The following is a 20,310-nucleotide window of genomic DNA, read 5'->3' on the forward strand; positions in this document are numbered from 1 at the left end:
ATAGACAGTCCCCACTTCACAGGTGGCGGCAAAGGAAGTTCTTTCCAAAGGACTTGCCCTCCATTCTCACAGCAGCCCGTGGAAGAAGGCAGAGCAGGAGTTCACATCCCCACTTTCCAGGCAAGGGAGCTGAGGCCTGGAAAGGGGAAGTACCTTACTAGTGTGACAGTACCCAAGGGATGGTGCTGGGACCCAGACCCAGACTCCTGAAATCCTAGCTTGGATTCTCTCTGGGGTTAGGGCTCCAAGTGAAACCGAGGATAGGATGGGTAAGATGGAGGCAAGACCTGTCCTACTCATGTCTGATCTCCTAAAACAGCCAGCACGGGTTCTCATATAAGGTAGGTGCTCCAAACAATTAAATGAACACAAGAAGGGCATGAATAGGAGTAGAAGTGGGACGGGAAATAAGGCTTAGAAAAGGGAAGTACAGAGGCTGGGCAAAGGTGACAGAGGGGTTTGGGTTGAAATGACTTATTGATGAGATAGAGGTAACACCAGATAAGCAACATTGACACGGAGGTGTCTCATTACAGCAAGAGGGAGAGGTGATGTGGCAGAGAAGAAAGGAATGGATGACCCAGAGTGACACCAGATGAGGGGAATTAATGGCCCGAGGGCAGGGCAGTGGTGGTCCAGGCCCACTACTGGGAGGACGGGGGGATGACTGAATGGGGCCAGGTCCACAGGCCGCAGGCACGCACCGACCTGTTTCCCTGCAGCCCGAGTACATTGCCCTGGAGTTGCTGAGCCAGGACTACGGCTTTGAACTGCTGGGCATGTGCCGGAACCAGAGCGAGGTCACTGTGGTGCTCAATGACCTGGGCAAGGACAGCGAGATGGAGCCCGAGGCTGAGTGCCTGGGCCAGGCCTTTGAGGAAGGCATCCCCAACCTGGCGAGGCTGCGACTGGCCGTCAACTACAACCAGAAACGGGTCAGCTGAGCCCTACCTGTCTCCCCTACCCCACCACCCTGATCCCTTGCCCCACCTCTAGGTATCCCCCACTCCAACCCTAAGCAAGTCCTTTCCCTGCCCTCAGGACCCTCTTAAACCTTGATTCTGAGCACCCTTCTATCTAGGCCCTTGACCTGTGGGTCTCCCACCCTCCCTCCTTACCTTCAGTCTAAGCCCCTTACCCCTCCCCAGCCTTGGAAGTCCCATTACCTGCCAGAACTCCACTTTCAGGCCTGAGATCTGGGTCTTACGCTCGCCTCTGCCACTGGCCTGCTGAGGAACTTTGGTCTAGTCTTTTTCTGATGTTAGGTATCTCACTCTATTCAGCAAGATTAGACTAGATCTCTCAGGGCTCAGATATCAAGTGATTCTATTACTCCCTGTCTCATCCCTCCCCTCTAAGCTAAAGACATGCTCCCTTTCTTGCCTCCCACAGCCCCTTACTCCTGCCTCTCACCCACCCATCCTAGTCCACCAGGAGCTTAGCCAAAAGCCTTCCTTCATGATGACTCCCCTGGCCCTGTCCCCAAGACACTGACTCCTACTTTCCCTGCTTCTCTCCTCACGACCATTCAGGCTGGTGCCCAACATTTCTAAGGCGACAGAGAATCCTGAGTGTTCTGACTCGGGTACCCCATTCCACTCACCACTGCCTGACTTAGATTCAAGACGGTGGGATCCAGAGAGGCCAGGAAACTCTTTGAGTTCAGTTGCTGCTTCGTAGACTGGGAAACCAAGGCCCAAAGCAAGGGGGGCTGGGGAGGTACAGGGTCATCTGCCCAAGGTCACATGGCAAGTGAGTTGCCTCTCTTCTGAGCTGCTGGCCTGGGAAGAAAAGAAACATGGCTCAATCTCTATGGCAGGAAAGTAAGGGCTATGCACCCAAGTGGCTCCCCCTTCCTCCTCCCCGCCTGGTGGCCACGTCCTCTGCTCATGCCCCATCTCTGCTTAGTTCGTAGCACACCCCATCTGCCAGCAAGTCCTGTCCTCCGTCTGGTGTGGGAATCTGGCTGGCTGGCGTGGAAGCACCACCATCTGGAAGCTCTTTGTCGCCTTCCTCATCTTCCTCACCATGCCCTTCCTCTGCCTGGGCTACTGGCTGGCGCCCAAGTCCCGGGTACTAAGAACAAAATTAATGATAACTGTCAGGTATCGAGCACTTGTTCTATGCCAGGTCCTGGGCCAGGAACTTTGGGAATGTTCCCATTAAGTAACTCGAGGTGGCCCTGGAAGGTAAGTATTACATCTCTATTTTATAGGCACAGGAACAGAAGTGCTCTTTTTATCCAGGAGACACAGTAAACAGCAGAGTCAGGATGTAAACTGAGGTCTCTCTGCCTCCAAAGCCTGAATCCTATATACAGCCCTATACTCTCCTAAAGAGACTCCCCCACAACATACAAATTCTTTCAAGCCCTTACGGATCCAGATATTTTTATTCTGTCATTCAACAAATATTTCCTAGAGACCCTACTGTGAGCCAGGCATTGTGCTATTGCTGGGGAAAAATTAAGAGCAAGCCCTGTCCCTGTGAACCACGTGAGGACCAGGGAGAGCAGTGTTCCAGAAAGCAGGATCAGCACGTCCAAAGACCCAGGGAAGGTAGGATGTAAAGTATGAGAGAAACTGAAAGGAATTCTGTGCTTTTAAAGCATAAGTGCAAACGGAGTGCTGGGGCGTGGGCAGGGGCTGAATCGCGCTGAGCCTCATAAGCTACGATGGACCCGCTGAGGGCTTTAATGAGGTGAGTGATCCCACCAGTTCTCTGTGGTAGAAAGCTTCTCTATTAGTGGTGTGAGGAGTGGATTGGGGGAGGGGCAGGAGTTAGGGAGACCATCAGACTGAGGGATTGGACAGAGATGCCTTTGAGATTCCTGGCCTAGGTGACCGGGTCATTTTCGAAGAAGGAGACAAAGGAGGAGGAGAAACAAGTTTGAGATAGATGATGAATTTATTTTTTATTTTACTTTTTTATGGTTGGGATTGAAGAACCTGTGGGACCAAAAGAAAATTACTTTCCCTCTGTAATTCTCAGTACCTCAGGCAGAGAAATGAGAGTACTGATACCCACTTCATATGATTATGAAGGAGACAAGAGATCTGAAAGTGTAAGGCCTAATACAGAGTCATACTTTCTCGATAAATGTCTGAATGAGTGAGTGAGTGAAAGGAAGAGTCACGTGTGGGCTGAACGTTCCGGAAGTTCTCCCAGGAGGGGAAGAGATGTGAACAGGACTCTGAGAGCCATGCTCCCCCCTCCCCCCAAGTTGGGCCGCCTGCTGAAGATCCCAGTGCTGAAGTTCCTGCTGCACTCCGCCTCCTATCTGTGGTTCCTCATCTTCCTGCTGGGAGAGTCCCTGGTCATGGAGACACAGCTGAGTACCTTCCGTGGCCGCAGCCAGAGCGTCTGGGAGACTTCTCTACACATGATTTGGGTCGCAGGTACATGTGTGGGGCCTTTTATTTGTGGCAGTCTCCCTTGGGGGCCCCCTCACTATTCTTCATGATAAGTACCCCAGTGGTGAGGGGGGCCTGCCCCTGTAGGTGCCCCCTGAACAAGTAACCAGACTCCTCTGGGTCCTAGCACACCAAGGGACCTTTCCCCTTCACCCCTAATTAGGCGACCCAGCCCTGTGATAGACTCTCTGAGCAAGGACCCCATCCTTCCCCACCCTGGCATCAGTCACTACCACTCTTGGGGTTTCTATCCTCTCACAAATAAGTCCAGAGTGTCAGCTGGGAAATTACCTTGGTGTGATGGTAGCCCACGGGTACACCACCAGGCAATCTACCCCAGAGGTCATGGAACACAGACCAAAAATGAGAGAAAGGCTCACAGACCAAATTAAGATGCTAGAATCATAAAGTTTGTTAAGTCCATAACTAGTGTACTTATGATGGTGTTGTTATGAGGGCCAGAGCTGAAGTTTGAGCAGGGGATGCAACAGTCAGAAGTTGCCCAGGCCCGACACTGGATCTATGGGAGAAACCCAGGGGCAAGTGTGTCTGGCCACAGCTGTAGCTTACCAATCATCCTGATGAGCAACTATGACTTTTCTTTGCAACGTTTGGGCAGAGGACATGTGGGGCCAGAATGGGTGTCACCAGTGGGTGTCTGATTTAAGATCTGATGAATCCTGAGGGCCTCCTCTGTCTCATGTATATTCAGTATATCATGAATATTTAGTGTCTACCCATCCCTTTCTATGTGTGTTCACACACATATGCTCTCCTTACTTTGTTTGTTCAACATGTCCTCCAGATAACTAACTTATCTATGCTTAATGCATAAGTTTCATCCATTCCATTGGTTTTCTTTTCTTCTACAGCAGAATCGGGTATTCTCAAGTAATTCAGCAAATGCAGTTTACAAGAACCCCCCACAGCTTTAACTAGCCTCTGGCTGGTCAGCTCAGCAGGCTGGACTGGTGGCCCCTTCCTCAGCTGACTTCCCCTCCTTTAGCTCTAGCTTTGTTAGCAAACTCCCAGGCAGCTAGCATACCAAGTCCACTACTCCACCCTGTACCAAGCCAGCCAGTGATGTCTGAAAAGAAATTTGGCCAAGAAACTTCAGGGGAAGAAAACAAAAGCAGTCCACGAGGAAAAGTTTCTCATCCAATTATTTACTAAACATTATTTACCTGTGCTGGGTGGATTTGAACCAATACAGTTCCTGCCCATGAGGGAAGAAAAGTCTTAGGAAATAAAACTCCTCAGTTTTTCATTCAATAAATGCTTGTACTGCCCTACTGTGAGTGAAGCCCCGAGAATACATGGATAAATTAAATTTGGTTCCATCTGTCCATTCAACCTGCATTACTGAGCACCCACCCCACCCTCACAAGGTGCTCTCCTGCTGTGGGAACTGATTCGGTTCCTGAACCTTCATGCTCCCACTTGTCTCCAGGCCTGTGCTCATTCCCTTTGCCCGGAGCACTCTTCCCTTCCCACACTGCCCCTTCGCTGGCTGGCTCCTCCTCCTCCTTCAGGTCTCGGCTTCAACATCACTTTCTGTGAGAAGCTTTCCCAGGCCCCCAAATCGGGCTGAGGATCCATTCCTAAGCACTCCCATGACAGCCCCTCGGTCCCCTGCTCCTCAGTCTTAGCACTCACCCCACCGGCTTGTCACTACTGGGCTGCATGCCTGTCGTCCTCAGTCAATTGTGAACCTGGGAGGACAGGGCCTGCATTTGTCCTATTCACCACAGGATCCCACTGACTCATGGGAGGAGCTTAGTAAATGTTTGTTTAATAGTGACTACTGGGCCTTGTTCTGGGCACTGGGGACAAGGAGATGAATAGGACATGGTCCCTGCCCTTGTGGGGCTCCAAGTTCAGGGGAGGTGAGAGAAGACATTACCAGAAAGGGATACCCCACAGTGCCCTACAGTGATGGTGTCACAGAGACCTGAAGAGAGCCATGAGAACAGAGGCCAGAGAGCAGCTCACTCCCCCCTGGCTGGGGAGGGCTTCACAGAGGAGGTAATGTTGACCCGGGCCACAGAGGTGAGCCTGGCTTCAAAAGGCTGTGGAAGGGCATTCTAGGCGGATGGAACTATCAGTGAAAAAGCACTCCAGGGACTGGAGAAGGGTACACTGAGGCAGGACCACCTGCCTACTGGGGTCCAGCTCCCAAGACCCCCATCCCCAAGTCTGGCACTGGGCCCCAGGTGAATAATGAGCAGGCTGATAATTTGGAGCCGCTTCAAATCAATATTCTTTAAATATTTGTCCAATAGGTATTTGGTGGAGGGCAGGGAGAAACAGATTTAAATCCGTCCCTCCCAATACCCAGCGTCTGCCAGATGTAGCTTTCTGACGACTATCAGCGGACCGGGATCATCAGGCCACGCCACAGAGGAGACTGCATCAGCCGGGAGTCTTTTATTTTCACATAAGATCACTTCATACTTAAGCAGATTAAACATTTACATTTTATCAACTTCATCCCCTGATGTTTTAGCCCCTCCCCACAGTGGACAGGTTCCCTCCCATAACCTAGCTGTGACCTGGAAGGAGGAAGAGAGTTCTGCCTCATGCTGTCCTGGCCCCCTGCCGCCCCCTTCAGGCTTCCTGTGGTTTGAGTGTAAGGAAGTGTGGATCGAGGGCCTGTGCAGTTACCTCCTGGACTGGTGGAACTTCCTGGACATGGTCATCCTGTCCCTGTACCTGGCGGCCTTCGCGCTGCGCCTCCTCCTGGCTGGTCTTGCACACACGCACTGCCAGGATGCCCCCGGTGGGGCTGCCTGCCACTATTTCACCATGGCTGGTGAGTCCCCCCAACAAATCCCCCTGTCCCTTCTCTTCCTTGGCTCTCGGCCTCAGCCCCCATTCCACCCTGAACAGAGCGCAGCGAGTGGCGCACCGAAGACCCCCAGTTCTTGGCCGAGGTGCTCTTTGCTGTCACCAGCATGCTCAGCTTCACCCGCCTGGCCTACATTCTGCCCGCCCACGAGTCGCTGGGCACTCTGCAGATTTCCATCGGCAAGATGATTGACGACATGATCCGGTGCGTGCTGTCTCTGCTCAGAGCATCCTCCCCTCTGATGCATTCCACTCGACCTTCGTCTGAAATTCCCCAGCTTTTGTGTAGCACAGGGGTTCCTAACCTGAGTTCCTTGTGTAGCCTCCAAAGACCTCTGAAACCCTGAAACTATAGGCAAAATTCGGGGTGTAAATGTACACTTTTTTTCAGAGAGGATCTCTAACTCTCATTTAATTCTCAAAGAGGCCCATGACCCCAGAAAAGATTAGGAACCACTTATAGCAGAAAGAGCCCTTGGTTGGGAGTTCCATTCCCAGTTGTGTCACTGTCTCTGTGACCGTCTGAGGTGGCCCTCAGTTTTCCCATCTTTGTGGTAAGAGCACTGGACTCGGGGGTCCCTTTGGATCCTTCCCACTCCAGAACTGCTCTTTGAACCGATGGCATTTTCTAGTCTCTTGGTGCTTATCACCACATCATTTACAGCCACACCTGGCCTCTCACCCTCATCAGAGCCCATAGTTAGTGCCTGCTCCCCTGGGATCTCCTGCCTGCAGTGGAACTGGAGTGGGTGCCCTTGGTGGGAAAAGCCCTGGTTACGTCTATGAACATGTTCAGCTCAGCTTAGCTTGGAGGGGAACCTCCTGCCCCACCTCTGAGATTCTTCTAGACCTCCCTGTTGCAGGCTCACTCATTCTCACATGTGGCTTTAACTCCGCTGGAGAATAATCTTGTCCAGCAGGACTCTGTGATTCTCACTCATTCCTGTGCGTACTCAGCATCTCAGGTCCTCCTGGCGAGACTGGCCCATCCCCGGCTTTGACTGCTTGAACTCAATCCCCTTTATTGTTGAGGGGGAGCTCTTGCTTCAGCACCCACTTTAAATCCCTTTTCACTTCTCACCCCCTAATTTCTCTACTATTAATAGTAACTAAATTGAAAACTTGTAAAATAAGGAGAGGCTGAGACTAGGAGACCATCGCCCCCCACCCCTTTTCCCAGAGCCTGACTTCTCACCCCGCGGAGACCTGCTCTGACCCTTCCCCGTCCCACCTCCTGCTAGGTTCATATTCATCCTCATGATCATCCTGACCGCCTTCCTCTGTGGCCTCAACAATATCTACGTGCCTTACCAGGAGACGGAGCGGCTGGGCAAGTATGCTGGGGTGGAGGCCGGATGGGCAGGTGGGGGTCTGTGGGGGAGCGTGCAGCTTGGAGCTTAGTGATCACCTCTTCCTTCCCCCCTCCTCCCTCATCTAGTCACCCAATAGTTAACTCTCTGGTTTGTTCACTCCCTCATTGATTCACTCTCATTCATTTGTTCATTCACTCTTTCATTTATTCACTCACTCACTTTCTCTCCAAACTTTTTTCTTTTTTTTCTCTCCAAACTTTTTAATTTGAAAAATGTTAGTTCAGGGGGCCGGCCCAGTGGCATAGCGGTTAAGTTCACACGTTCCACTTCGGCGGCCCGGGGTTCGCAGGTTCAGATCCCGGATGCGGACATGGCACCGCTTGGCACACCATGCTGTGGTAGGCGTCCCATGTATAAAGTAGAGGAAGATGGGCATGGATGTTAGCTCAGGGCCAGTCTTCCTCAGTGAAAAGAGGAGGATTGGCAGCAGATGTTAGCTCAGGGCTAACCTTCCTCGAGAAAGAAAAAAGTCAATTCATAGGATTCACTCACTCACTCACTGTTCATTCCTTTATTCACTCACTTTTTAAATTCACTCACTTTCTTAGTCATCCAGTTGTGGTGGGTTTTTCGTTATTGTTGTTGAGTTCACACCCATTTACCAGCACCTTCTTTGTAGGAGGTTCTGTCCTGGCACTGGAAGCACAGACAGGAGAAGTAAACCAGGCCCAGGCACGGAGAACATAGCCAAGAGCACAAATAAGCTCAATTTGGGATAAGTGCTGTGAGGAAGGAGGGCTCAAGTTGCGGGTACCCAGAAGAGAAAGCCCCTTCCTCTGTCTTGGACTATCAGGGGAGACTGAATAGAGAGGGGAGAATCTGGACTCCACCTACAAGGGGGATGAACTTCAGAGACGTGCAGAGCCTTCCGGCATAAAGGGTGCGTGTATGGGGCCAGCCCAGTGGCGCAGTGGTTAAGTGCGCATGTTCTGCTTCGGCGGCCCGAGTTCGCCAGTTCACATCCCAGGTGCAGACATGGCACTGCTTGGCAAGCCATGCTGTGGCAGGCGTCCCACAAATAAAGTAGAGGAAGATGGGCACGGATGTTAGTTCAGGGCCAGTCTTCCTCAGCAAAAAGAGGAGGATTGGCAGATGTTAGCTCAGGGCTAATCTTCCTCAAAAAAAAAAGGGGGGGGGGGCATGTACCAAAGCAGAAACATGCATTTGGAGAATAGCAAGACGTCTCCCATGGTTGGTGCATGGAGGAACATTTGAGAGAGGAGAGGGTAGAGGGGCCAGGTCATGGAGCTTACGAAGGTTCTACTGAGAAGCTTGGGCTTTCCCTAGCAGGTTGGGGACTCCAGGTAGCCTCCCAAGCGATCATTCAATCATGACTTCTTCACAAATGCAACTACACGATGGTTTTTGATGATGGTGAAGGACCCACTCTTGGGCCTGCGGATATTAATCAAGGCTTTCTCATGGTTCCAAAACAAATGGAGGCTTTACTTGGACCAGTCCTCTTACCAAGAATCTTTGTTCGTGTCCTGGCTTCAGGACATTCAGGAACTCTGCTTACACGGTTTAAACTATGAATCTTAGTGCCAGGGACAGTAACTACTGTTCATTCATTCCAGCCTGCTGCACGGGTCCTGGCGGTGGTAGTCACTCCACAGTAGCATGGGCAGGCGGGGCCCTCCTGTTCATTCATGAGTGACAGCTAATTAAGTCAAAAGTATTTTTGCTAGGGGGCCAGCCCGGTGGTGGTGGTGTAGCGGTTAAGTTTGAGCTCTCCACTTTGTCTGCCCGGGATTCACTAGTTCAGATCCTGGGTGCAGACATGTCACCACTTACCAAGCCATGCTTTGGCAGGCATCCCACATATAAAGTAGAGGAAGATGGACATGGATGTTAGTTCAGGGCCAATCTTCCTCAAAAAGAAAAAAAGAAAAAAAGTATTTTTGCTAAAAAATCTCAGGTAGGTTGCATGGTAGGCATCTGGACTGAGGGTAGTTAGGAGCATTTAAAGTTTGACAAGTAGAAGTACAACACCATCAGATCAGCATTTAGAAAGAATACCTTGGATCAATGTAGGGGAGGGAATAACAAGAGAGAGACTGAGGCCGGAGACCAGTTGCAGAGGTTGCTGCAGTAATCTAGGCCTGAACTGGTGCTGAGACGGAGGGAATAAGACAAATTCACGAATAAATACAACAGGAGAGAGAATGTGGTCGAGTCTGAGTGACTAACAGATATGCATATTCTGCTGGGGGTAGAGAAGAGCATTCAGGAAGGGCTTCCCGGAAGAGGTAGCATTGGAGTTGCTACTAATATAGTTCAAACCACCATCCTCTCTCACTCAAACCAGGGCAACACTTTCTTAACTGGTCTCCATACCCCCACTCTCTCATCTGCTTCCTTTCCATTCTACTCATGGCAGCCAACTTGATCGTTTCAAATGTAAATCAGGTATCACCCCTCTGCTAGAACTCTTCGTAGCTTCCTAATGCTCTTGGCCATGGTAAGGACCTTTGTTTTTATCCTACAAGGTCCTGCGTGGTCTGGTTGGTTCCTACTTACCTCTCACAAGCTTCTCTCTCCTTTGCGGTGGAGACCAGCTATGCTGGCTTCCTCTCACTTCCTCAAAGGGCCCCGGGCTGCCCTGCATTGGGATTGCGCTTCACACCCCCTTCCCTTTGACCTGGTTGATTCTCACCTCTCCTTCAGAGCTCAGCTCGAATGCTTTTCAAAGAAGCTTTCCCCAACTCCCAGACTAGGTCCTAACATCTTGTGTTGCTACTTCATAGCACTTACCACAATTTAAAAATGTTAGTCTAATTAGTGTCCATCTCACCCCCCATGCCCAGCCCAGAACATAAGGTCCTTGAAGACAGGGACCATGCTTGTCTTGTTCACAGCTGTGTCCTTAGCACCTGTGGCACTTCTATGTGCTCAATAAATATTGATTGCCTGAAAGAAGAGAAGTTGGAGCTCAGAAATGGCAAGCGTCTGTATGGGCGAGAGTGGTCCAGAGGGCTTCATGGAAGCAGAACGCCATTGGCCGGGTCCTGGAGGGTGAGGAGAGTGTGTCTGGGTGGCACTCAGGCTCTTCTCCCACCCCTCACATCCTGTCTTTTGGCCCAACATGCCAGTTTCAACGAGACATTCCAGTTTCTGTTCTGGACCATGTTTGGCATGGAGGAGCACAGCGTGGTAGACATGCCTCAGTTTCTGGTGCCTGAATTCGTGGGCCGGGCCCTCTATGGCATTTTCACCATCGTCATGGTCATTGTGCTGCTCAACATGCTCATTGCCATGATCACCAACTCCTTCCAGAAGATTGAGGTGCGTGAACTGAGGCCACTTAGGCCAGAGAGAAGAAGGGAGAAAGGGGTGGAGAGGAATGGGATGCAAGGAGTTGAGACATTGGGGTTTCTGCTCTGCCTCCACTATTGTCTTGTTTTATGACTTGGGACAAGTTTTCCTGTCTAGGCCTCATTTTCCTCATCTGTAAAATGAGGGTCTTAGTTTCTCCAGACAGGTTTAGTGCTCTTTCCACTTGAGGGTTGGGAGGAAGGGTGCGTTGTGGAAAAGTAGGTGGGAATATGAGAAGGGAGAGGAAAGGAGATAGACGGGCTAGGGTTGGTGGCTAGAGAAATGGCTGGGCAGGAATTGGATGTCAGAAGAATGAAAGATAATGGGGAGGAAGAGAGGAAGGGGGAGACAGGCAGGGGAACTGTGAGTGATGACGAGGATGGAGATGAGAATGGGGAGAAGAAAGTCCTTGGCACACTGGAGAACAAGAGACGTGAGGATGGGGGAAACGAGGCAGATGGAGTGGGCAGGAGGGGTAGGTACCAGAGTGGCCTTGCAGAGCCCATACCTCCTGGTCTTCAGGACGATGCTGATGTGGAGTGGAAGTTTGCTCGCTCCAAGCTCTACCTGTCCTACTTCCGAGAGGGCCTGACGCTGCCCGTGCCCTTCAACATCTTGCCCTCCCCCAAGGCCATCTTCTACCTCCTCAGGTGAAGACTTGTAGCTCTCACCCCCCACCCCCAAGAGCCCAGCACTCCCACCCCAGCTCCTGCCCCCATTTCCCTAGACGCTGTCCTTCAACTAACCCCTTTCTGCCATCTGAATCTCGCAGGAGAACTTTCCAGTTCATCTGCTGTTACTGCTCTGACTGCAAAACCAAGAAGCAAGACTATCCCCCAATCCCCACCTTCGTGAGTATCTCATCTGCTGGTTGTTGGTCTTCCTCACTTCGGGCCTTCAACTGTATTATCTGTACTGTCCGTTTGTCTGCACACCGCTGGCTTGTCTGTCTTTCCAGGTGCATTCTCCAGAAAGCCTGTTCCCAGTTCTTATTCTCTCCCACAACTTGCCTTTCCCTCTTCCTGGCTCTGGCCATTTCCTAAATTTCCAACCCTGTGTCATCTGGCTTAAAGAGAAGTCCATGCCACCCTCCTCCCAAGCCACCAACACCCTGTGAGCTCCAGACAAACCTTTTTGCCCTAAACTGGGCCAAGAGATGGTTGAACGTTTTTCAAAAAAACATGGTAAGAAGGCAAGGGAAGAATGCCCTACCAACGGGGATATTAGAAGGCTCACAGAGGCCCCAGAGAGAAGCCAGGCCTCCAAGGGGCTAATATATCTCTCGCTCTCTGCTCCCTAACCCAGCTGGCTTCCTAATTCAGACCAGCATTACTGCCAGGGCTCTAGGGGGTCCTATCTGTTCCCCTTAAAATGTGTTTCCTGAGGATCTCTCTAAGCCAGGGCCTCCAGGTCAGCTCTACGGGGCCACAGGCCAACTCTGGGGCTCTGAGCTCCCTGGGTCTCCAGGTGAGGAGGGCCTTCCCTTATCTGGCTGGTCAATGGTTTGTTCAACAAACACTTACCAAAGCGTACCTACACTGGAAATAAAGAGATGCATAGTCCCTCTGGGTGCTCACGGTCTAGAGGAACAGAAGGAAACAGACGGTAATTGAACACGATGATGAACTTATGATAGAGAGAAACCCAGGGGGGCTATTGGAGCACAGAGGAGAGGCCCAGTCCAGCCTCAGGAATCAGGGAGCTTCCCAGAGACCTTGAGGGCAGAACAGAATCTTGGAGGACAGAGAGGAGGTTGATGGGCAGATACAGTGGAGAAGGGAGTTTCTAAGCACAGGAAACTGCATGTGCCAAAGAAAATATGACACAAGAAACTGAATGCCAAAGGTTCCCAGTTCCCCGTTCCCGCCGCATCCCAGCTCCAGGCTGTCCTGCACGGACACCTCCTTTACCCTCTGGATCTCTGGCTCCAAATTCTGGAATTGTCACCCTGTCCCCCTGGCAACTTCCTGGCCCTGTTCAGGCTGTCTGATGCTTATTTGCAGACCACATGTCAGGGCTGCTTCCACCATAGGGTAAAACAGCTTCTTCACCTGAGGTCATATTCAATTCCCTGGGCCTGTGCCCAGTCCTGGATGGGCACAGTCACTGTGTCCTGCCAGATCCCACCATAACAGCCAGCTAGGGGTCTCCCCAGTCCTCCATTGCACCTCCCATTCAGGTCCCACCTTTCTTCCAGCTGCCCCCACCTCACTGCCTGTTCTTTGGTGATCCAATCAGGTGTCCCTCCCATCCTCAGGAAATGGCCCCCCAAAGTTCTTATTCCTTATTTTATGCGAGAAACCTGCTTTATATACTCTGTAGTTGGAAAGGGCCGTCATTCTCTCTCTTACCTCTGCCTGCCCCATCTCTGTCAATACCATCTCTTTTTATAAAATTTAATAAAATGCTTTGCTATTTCACATTATAAAAGTAAATATGCTAAGTATAAAATATTTAGAGAGAAGCTACAACTAGTTAAATAAAAATAATTGTTCCCTCAGTGTTTGGAGAGCCCCTACTCTGTGCTGGGGCAGTACCAACCTGGGAAGTGGGCATTATTACATCTCCATTGTGAATTTGGACGTATTCAGCCTGAAGAAGTTGAGGAACTTGCCTGAGGCCCACAGCTGCAAAGTGGCTGAGCTGGGACTCGAGCCTGCGAGCCTGCGTCTTCTGAGCCCCGCCCTTTGCCTACTACCCCTCTGCTCTCTCCAGTCGCTGTCCATATGCCCTACTTGCCCTCCTGGTACTGTCCTGAGGCCTAAAACTGGACTCAGACCAACCATTCTAATTCGCATGATTTCCAACTGCATATGGATATGCATGAGCAGGTCCGTGCAGATGCCTCCCCACAGCCCCTAGTCTCCCCCTCTGCAGAATTTGAAGGGACTAACTCAACTCAAGAAAACCAAGGTTGGGTTGGTGGCAGGAGAGAGAGCTCCACCCTGCCCTCTCAGCATCTCTGTCTCTGCCCACTCCTCCCTCCACCTCCCAACCTTCACCTCACCTCCCACCCTGGTTTTCTTGCACTCCGCCATTCCCTAACTCTGGCCTCCATCATTCTACCTTCCAGGGCAGCTCCAGGGTCTAGCTGTGTGGCCTTCAAAGACAGAAAAGACTGCACAGACTTGGCCTCCATCCTTACCTGACTGGGGAGGGAGCAGTGATTAGAGAAAGGCTGGTGGTGGAGAATCTCTCTTACCCTCTTGTCTTCCCATCACAGGCCAATCCTGGGGCAGGGGCAGGGCCTGGGGAGGGAGAGCGTGGATCCTACCGCCTTCGTGTCATCAAGGCCCTGGTACAGCGCTACATAGAGACTGCCCGGCGGGAGTTCGAGGAGACCCGCCGGAAAGGTTAGTGGTTCACCTCTGAGCCTTCCCTGTTCCTGTTCTTGCTCGGCTCTGATAAATGCACCACACCCAGACTCACACCCTCATCCAGGCTTCAGTGATGTGTGGCCCATCCTGCCCTGCCCTTGGGCACTATAACCTGCAGTGTGGCCCCTTGCACTCAATTACCCTCTGACTCATTCAGACGTTTATTCCACTCATTTCATTTACTTCTGCATTCCTGCCTTCATTCATGTGTTCATTTATTCTCTCATTCACTCCCTTACCTGTTCACTCATTCACTTAATTCATTATTCATTCATTCACTTATTGACTTATTCAACCAACACTCATTGCTTTTTCCCCTTGTTCCCGGCCCTGTCACGGAGGGAGTGGGGACTGTGGTGAGCAGGGACACATAGGAAGCCTTCGGTCTGGTGAGGAAGAGAAACCCCTGGGCAGAAAGTGCCCAGCTGAGAGAGACACAAATTGCAGTGGGAGCCAAAGGAGAGCAAGAGCCTATCGTTTTGAGAGGCTCATGGGAAGGTAGAGGATAGAGTACCAGAGGTTGGAGAGACAGCAGGTAGAATTTGGGCCCAGAGGATGTGTAGGAGCTGGACTGGTGTGTACAGGAAGAGGGCTGACAGGAGCGGATGTACAAATCTCTACCCATTCAAACTTCCCATCCCCAAGACTCCTGATCCCTTCTCTGGCCCACGAGATTTCCCTTGTTTGCATCTTTTAAACTCCCAACCACCCCACCCCCGCTCCGATTCATCTGCCCTGGACCCTGCTGCCCACCTGACCCCCACCCCTAAGCCAGTCTCTCACTTCCTCCAGTTCTCCTCCCTTAGGAACGCCAGGCATGATGTCCCCTGGGGTTCTGTTGAGGGTACAAGTACAGGGCAGGCTCGTCTCCTGAGAGACCTCCCCTCCAATGCTCCCCGCCAGACCTGGGCAACAGACTGACAGAGCTGACCAAGACTGTATCACGGCTGCAAAGCGAGGTGGCGGGTGTGCGGCGGACTCTGGCAGAGGGAGGGACTCCACGGCCTCCCGCAGGTGCCAGCATCCTCAGTCGCTACATCACCCGAGTGCGCAACAGCTTCCAGAACCTGGGGCCCCCCATCCCCGAGACCCCAGAGCTGACAGTGCCAGGGACTATGGAGGCCCACGGATCTTCAGAAACCGAGCTTCAAGATGCTGAAGGGGCCAGGACTCCAGCTTCTGGAGAGTCTGGCCCTTCTTCCCCAACTCAGGTGCTGGTGCATAGGGAGCAGGAATCAGAGGGAGCTGGGGACCTGCCCCAGGAGGAATATTTGGGAACCAAGGGGGAGGCCTGATGCAGTGGGAGGGTCCCTTCTGTTGCTGAGTAGGGCTGCCTAGATGGGTGAGGGTGGGGGCCACTTAGTAGGAGCTTATGTTGCTTTCTTTGCCTCAATAAAGCTTCTGGATGTCAGATGCCTCCAGAGTGTGTGAAAGGCTCTGTCTCCTCATGTTCTGAGATCCCTTCTCTATCAGAAGTGGACCGTTGGGGGAGCAGGATAGAGATGGTTTGCTCTGGGGTCCCAGGTATCTTGGGCTTAGCAGCCTACTTTGAGTTCCCACAAATCTTTAGTGGAAAGAGTTCTGGACTGGGAGGCAGGGGCCTGGTTCAATACTAACTCTTTGACCTTGAGCTAGTTGCTTCCTTCCTTGGCTTTGCATTCATCATCTGACAAACGGGCCAAGGAATCCATCTGTACTGTTCCTGCCTTCCATGTTGTTGTGAGGAACCACTGGCTGTTAAAGCTTCCGGGTTTGCAAGTTATAGTGGTGACAGAGGACTGCACAGGGGACATGTCTAGGAGTGATCAAGCCATTCTTTTTAGTTCCTCAGTCCTTGAGTCCTGCAGTGCCAGAGCAAGGCAGATGGTCCAGTCTCACAGAAAAACCAATCATGACATTTCATGTCACCACACTGCAACACTGTTTAATCAAGTAGCCATCACAGTACTACCCTTGCTTGTCCCAGGGGGTCCCCACCACATAGGGGGCCTCCCTCCACCCTGCCATGGCCTCAGATCCCCCCACTTCCTGATTGGGGAGATGGCTGCTAGGGCTGGGTCCGAAACCGTGTCTTTGCTTCTCGAGGCTGTTCGAAACCCCCTTCTTCAGATGAAGGTCGCCAGTTGCCAGGACTCCTGAGCGGCAGGCATTGGACTTTCAGGGCCCAGCTCCTGAGAGCAGGAACCCCCCAGGGGCCAAGAGCAGGGTCTTCCAGGGGAGCAGAGAGAAGTTCCCATTGGAGGATGAGTCTGGCTGCCCCCCTGCTGGAGAAAGAAGAAAAGGAAGTGAAGGGTGAGCAGGGCAGGGGCCGGGAGGGGTGGCAGGGAGCGGAGGCAGCCAAGGGAGGGGGCAGGAGGGTGACTCACTTGGTACAGACACACAGCCCCGCTTCTTCTCCCCTGCAATAGACAGCACGGTGAGGCCTCCATGGAGACAGACCCTCACATCACACTTTCCCTGGCACAGGCCATTCCCCTTCTCAATCCATCTTTCCCTTCTTCTAAATGCAAACTTCTGATTCCCCTTCCTCCTCCTTCCCCCAGGAAATCTTCCAGATTGCCTATCCATCCCTGCCCCCACCCTAGCCCCAGTCCCTCCTCCATCCTATCCCGGCCTCAGCACTTGGGAATAGCACATCTGTATCCTGTCAACCCCATTAGGCCCTGGGCCTCCTGGGATCTGAAGCGGCGCTCCTGTCACCTTCCTCTGCTTGGTGACCTCCTTAGCCAGGTTCCTTTCATCTATTAGGCTGGATAGCAGTTGGAACCTTTCAAGAACATTTACAGAATCATCTGAAAATAATCACAGATCTGGAAACACTTATAGGACCTTCTAAGAGCCGGAAGAACCTGAGACACAGAGAACAATAGCTCCAGCTGACTTCTAGCCCTCAACTTCCCCATTAACCAAGTGGATCTCCTGAAGGCCCTGGGGATTGTGTAGGGATGTCCTGGCTCATTTCACCCACCCAGCCAGTCCTGCTTCCCTCATGCACAGCTCACCACCCAGATAGGCGCAGTTAAAGTGGCTGCAGGTCTGATTATAGCTCTGGAGAGTCACTAGGCTCTGAGCTCCATCCTGGGAGAACCTGGTGACCAAGAAGACTTCATATGGGGGGATCAGCACCTCACGCTCCTTGGGGAAGACAGACAGGGCATGGATAGGGGCCCCAAAGCAAGTCCTTAGAGAGAAGAAGGTGGCATTACCAAATCTTCGGGCCACCGCCTCATCCAGGGAGCTGGAGGAAAACTGGCCCAAGCGGATAGAGTCCCCCAGCCTCTTGGGTTCAAAGCGAAGGGTGCCCATGCCTCGGAACGCCACCTCCCCAGATCCCCTGTGGCAGCCCCCACCGTCCCGCAGCAGCTGCAGGGCCCGGGTCAGGTAGAAATGCAGAGCCTTGAAAGGGAAGTGCCTCATGTAGGACTCCCGGGAGCCACCGCCTGTCCGCACGGCCTGGTTCAGCTCCCAGTACAGAGTGTTAGATGAGTTGGTGTAGACCATGACAGCGATTCCATGCTGGGCTTTGAAGCCAGGGGGCAGGGCGAGCCCTCGACGCCTGTGCTCCCAGGCCTCCTGGGCTGCCTCCCAGGACTCCCGCAGCAGGGCGTGGCGGGCCATCTCCTCTTTTAGCAGAAAGGCTGCCTTCTCCTCCATCTCCTCCGCGCAGCCCACATAGGCATCATCAAAGGTGTCTGGAGCCAGGCCCAGGGGCAGGATGGGAACAGCCTGAGCCTATGGAGGTAAGGAAGAGAGGAGCCACACAGGAAAGGCAAAAATTTCAGAGCACTGGACAGGGGTCCTGGTAGCAGATCAGTTTAGGAACACAGAATCTCTCTTCTGTGCCCAAATATCTGGTGTACACAATTTGGCAATTAAGTTCAAGGGCTTAAATAACACAGTACTGGAGTCAGACAGACATGGGTTCAAATCCCGACTTCACCACCTACTAGCTGTGGGATCTTGGGCAAGTCTCTTAACTCTTCTGGGCTTCAGGTTCTCCAGCTACAAAGTGAGGACACTTCCAACCTCACAGGGTTACTGTGAGGATGGCATCTAGATCCTCACTTCTGTACAAACTAAAAGGGGTCATTTTGTCATTTGCGAGGTTCCTGCACTCTGTGGAAAGCGGGGCTAGATGACTTGCCAGCTCTGTTCTGGCTCTAAGCCTCAGTATGCAGGTGCTATACCAACAACATGCAGCCAATGCCGGATGACCTGACGCCTACCCCATCTTCACACTCTTTCCCTCTCACGCAGGTGCTCAGCCACCACACCAAGTCATTGTCAGCTCTGAGACTCCTGAGTCCTCTCCTGGATAGAGGCCCTTATCCCCAAACCTGGGGTGGGAGTGGGGAGGAGCCCTGGTCTTGGCGGGGCTGCAGGAGGGTTTGCCTGGGCCGGGCCTGTGGTGGGAGGTGGGAAGTGGGGAGGAGAAAGGTGAGGGGAGTCGCTCAGGAGCGACGATGTGAAGGAAGGAAGACACCAGGAGGACAGGTGGGTGGAGGTGGGCGTTCTGGGAGAGGGAATGGGAATCTGCCCCACCCCACCGCAACCGGCGCAAGGATGGAGGTTCCTGAGAGGAAGAGGTTTAAGAGGACTGGGATCCTAGAGAAAAGTCCCTGGGAGAGATTTTTGAGGAGTCGCTCCGCCAGTCCACCTCCTCAGGGTCTGCCGCCGTACTGTTCCCTTTGTGGCAGGGGATGATTCCCCCAGTTACCTGCCAGAGGGTGTGCAGACTGAGGCCGCCGAGAGCGATCAGCAGAGCTGCCAGCATCATTCCTAGGGGAGACTCAGGAGGGCGAGGTGCAGATGAGGGTGGGACCAGCGGTGGTGAGTCTTGACGAGAGCTGGCCGCCTTCTGCGGTGGAGGGGGTCCCTGGTCCAGGACCCCGGGTCCAGGCGGGGCGTGGGCGGGGCCAAGGGCGCGCCTAAGGGGGTGGGCGGGGCTTGGAGTTGATGGTCTACCGGCAGGAGCGCATCCCCAGGTCTCCGCTCCCCAGACTCCCAGACGCCCCCAGGCTCCGCGTCTTCTGCCCGGGGACTTTCTTGCAACGGTCAAGGTGGAGCCGTAATTTGGCTCGGCTTGGAGAGGGGAGGGGGCGGGGGCCGGGGACCCACCTGGAGGTAGCGGAGGCGGAGGCGGAGGCGGAGAGCGGGAAGGAGCGCGGAGGCGCGGGGCTCCAGTCAGGGCGGGCGCTGCGATGTCCCCGGAGTCCCGGATAAACAAAGTCCGCGGCTAACTATAGCCCCCGCGGCGGCAACCCGACACCTCTCTTCCCAACAACGGACAGTGAGGTGGGGGCGGGAGCGGCGGGGGAAGGGGTGAGGGGCGTGACCCCCTTCCCGAGGACGGCGAGCTCTTTCTCCCGGACCCTCTTTGACTCCGAGCCAGACCAGGGTTAGGGAAGCGGGCTTGTAAACTCGGCCTCTCCCTCAGGTGGGCCCGACCCGAGGTGCCCGGCCCCCAGACCACTTGGCCTGGGAGCCCCCCGAGGGTCCCGCCGCCGAGAGATCACCGCTTCTGCTCTCGCTGATTTGCATGCAATTTGCATATGGCCCACGCATTGGGTCCAGCATCTGAGCCGCCCCCGCCCCCCTCCCTTCTCTTTGCGCCCCTTCCCTTCAGTAGGGTCGGACCACTCGCAGACTCTCTGTTTCGGATCCTCAGGGTCCAGCCCCATCCCCTCCCCAGACCCTCTCTCCCTGGATCTCTCAGAATCAGGTGACCCATGTTTGTAAACACTAGCCTTTCCCCTCCCGCCTGTGGGCTTGTCTATAAATAACCTGGCTCTGAGTTTTGGATGTCCAATCAGAAGTAACGGGAGAAGGGGCCAGCTGAGGAGTCAGTCAGCAGCTCTGGGAAGATCTTTCTGACAGCCTGAGCCTCTGGGGTGGGAGGGTGACGTCCCCAGAGCGGCCGGAGGAGTTGGGGATCCTGAATGTCAAGATTTAAGAGATGCTGCCGGGGCAGAGGTGGGCGTGGGA

General features: G+C 53.2%; 2 protein-coding genes across 4 annotated transcripts in view; one reads left to right on the forward strand and one right to left on the reverse strand.

Annotated features, from left to right (window-relative positions):
- The window catches only part of XNDC1N (XRCC1 N-terminal domain containing 1, N-terminal like), a 39,460-nt gene extending 23,724 nt beyond the window's left edge, over positions 1–15,736 (forward strand). Inside the window, exons 13-23 of the mRNA XM_008517615.2 lie at positions 723–935; positions 1,909–2,073; positions 3,224–3,398; positions 6,025–6,225; positions 6,303–6,465; positions 7,502–7,594; positions 10,726–10,918; positions 11,471–11,598; positions 11,721–11,799; positions 14,172–14,301; positions 15,229–15,736. Of these exons, the coding sequence (XP_008515837.2) occupies positions 723–935; positions 1,909–2,073; positions 3,224–3,398; positions 6,025–6,225; positions 6,303–6,465; positions 7,502–7,594; positions 10,726–10,918; positions 11,471–11,598; positions 11,721–11,799; positions 14,172–14,301; positions 15,229–15,620 (1,932 nt within the window). The 3' untranslated portion in view covers positions 15,621–15,736. The remainder of the gene's footprint in view (positions 1–722; positions 936–1,908; positions 2,074–3,223; positions 3,399–6,024; positions 6,226–6,302; positions 6,466–7,501; positions 7,595–10,725; positions 10,919–11,470; positions 11,599–11,720; positions 11,800–14,171; positions 14,302–15,228) is intronic.
- A 493-nt stretch (positions 15,737–16,229) lies between these two features.
- ART5 (ADP-ribosyltransferase 5) lies at positions 16,230–20,204 on the reverse strand. 3 transcript variants are annotated; one of them, XM_008517617.2, is made up of 5 exons: positions 19,444–20,204; positions 19,043–19,253; positions 17,328–18,057; positions 16,692–16,724; positions 16,230–16,586 (listed from the first exon to the last, which is right to left on the reverse strand). In XM_008517617.2, exons 2-5 carry the CDS (start codon positions 19,100–19,102, stop codon positions 16,483–16,485), a joined length of 927 nt encoding a protein of 308 aa, XP_008515839.1. In that variant the 5' UTR covers positions 19,103–19,253; positions 19,444–20,204; the 3' UTR covers positions 16,230–16,482. The 3 variants fall into 3 exon arrangements, with proteins under 3 accessions (XP_008515839.1, XP_008515838.1, XP_008515841.1); XM_008517616.2 differs by having other exon boundaries at positions 16,230–16,589; positions 19,444–19,868; XM_008517619.2 differs by having other exon boundaries at positions 17,532–18,057; positions 19,444–19,866.
- Positions 20,205–20,310: the final 106 nt, after the last annotated feature.

The sequence above is a fragment of the Equus przewalskii genome, chromosome 6, assembly GCF_037783145.1.
Source record: "Equus przewalskii isolate Varuska chromosome 6, EquPr2, whole genome shotgun sequence".
NCBI classification, from domain to species: domain Eukaryota; kingdom Metazoa; phylum Chordata; class Mammalia; order Perissodactyla; family Equidae; genus Equus; species Equus przewalskii.

Bases quoted from the DNA above. Each gene is read 5' to 3' on its own strand.
- ART5 (XM_008517616.2), bottom strand. From the start codon at position 19,102: ATGATGCTGGCAGCTCTGCTGATCGCTCTCGGCGGCCTCAGTCTGCAC. The intron at 16,725-17,327 runs GTGAGCTGTGCA...TGTCTATTGCAG, and splicing joins TAACTGCGCCTATCTGGGTG to GGGAGAAGAAGCGGGGCTGT. The intron at 16,590-16,691 runs GTGAGTCACCCT...TTCTTTCTCCAG, and splicing joins GGGCTGTGTGTCTGTACCAA to CAGGGGGGCAGCCAGACTCA.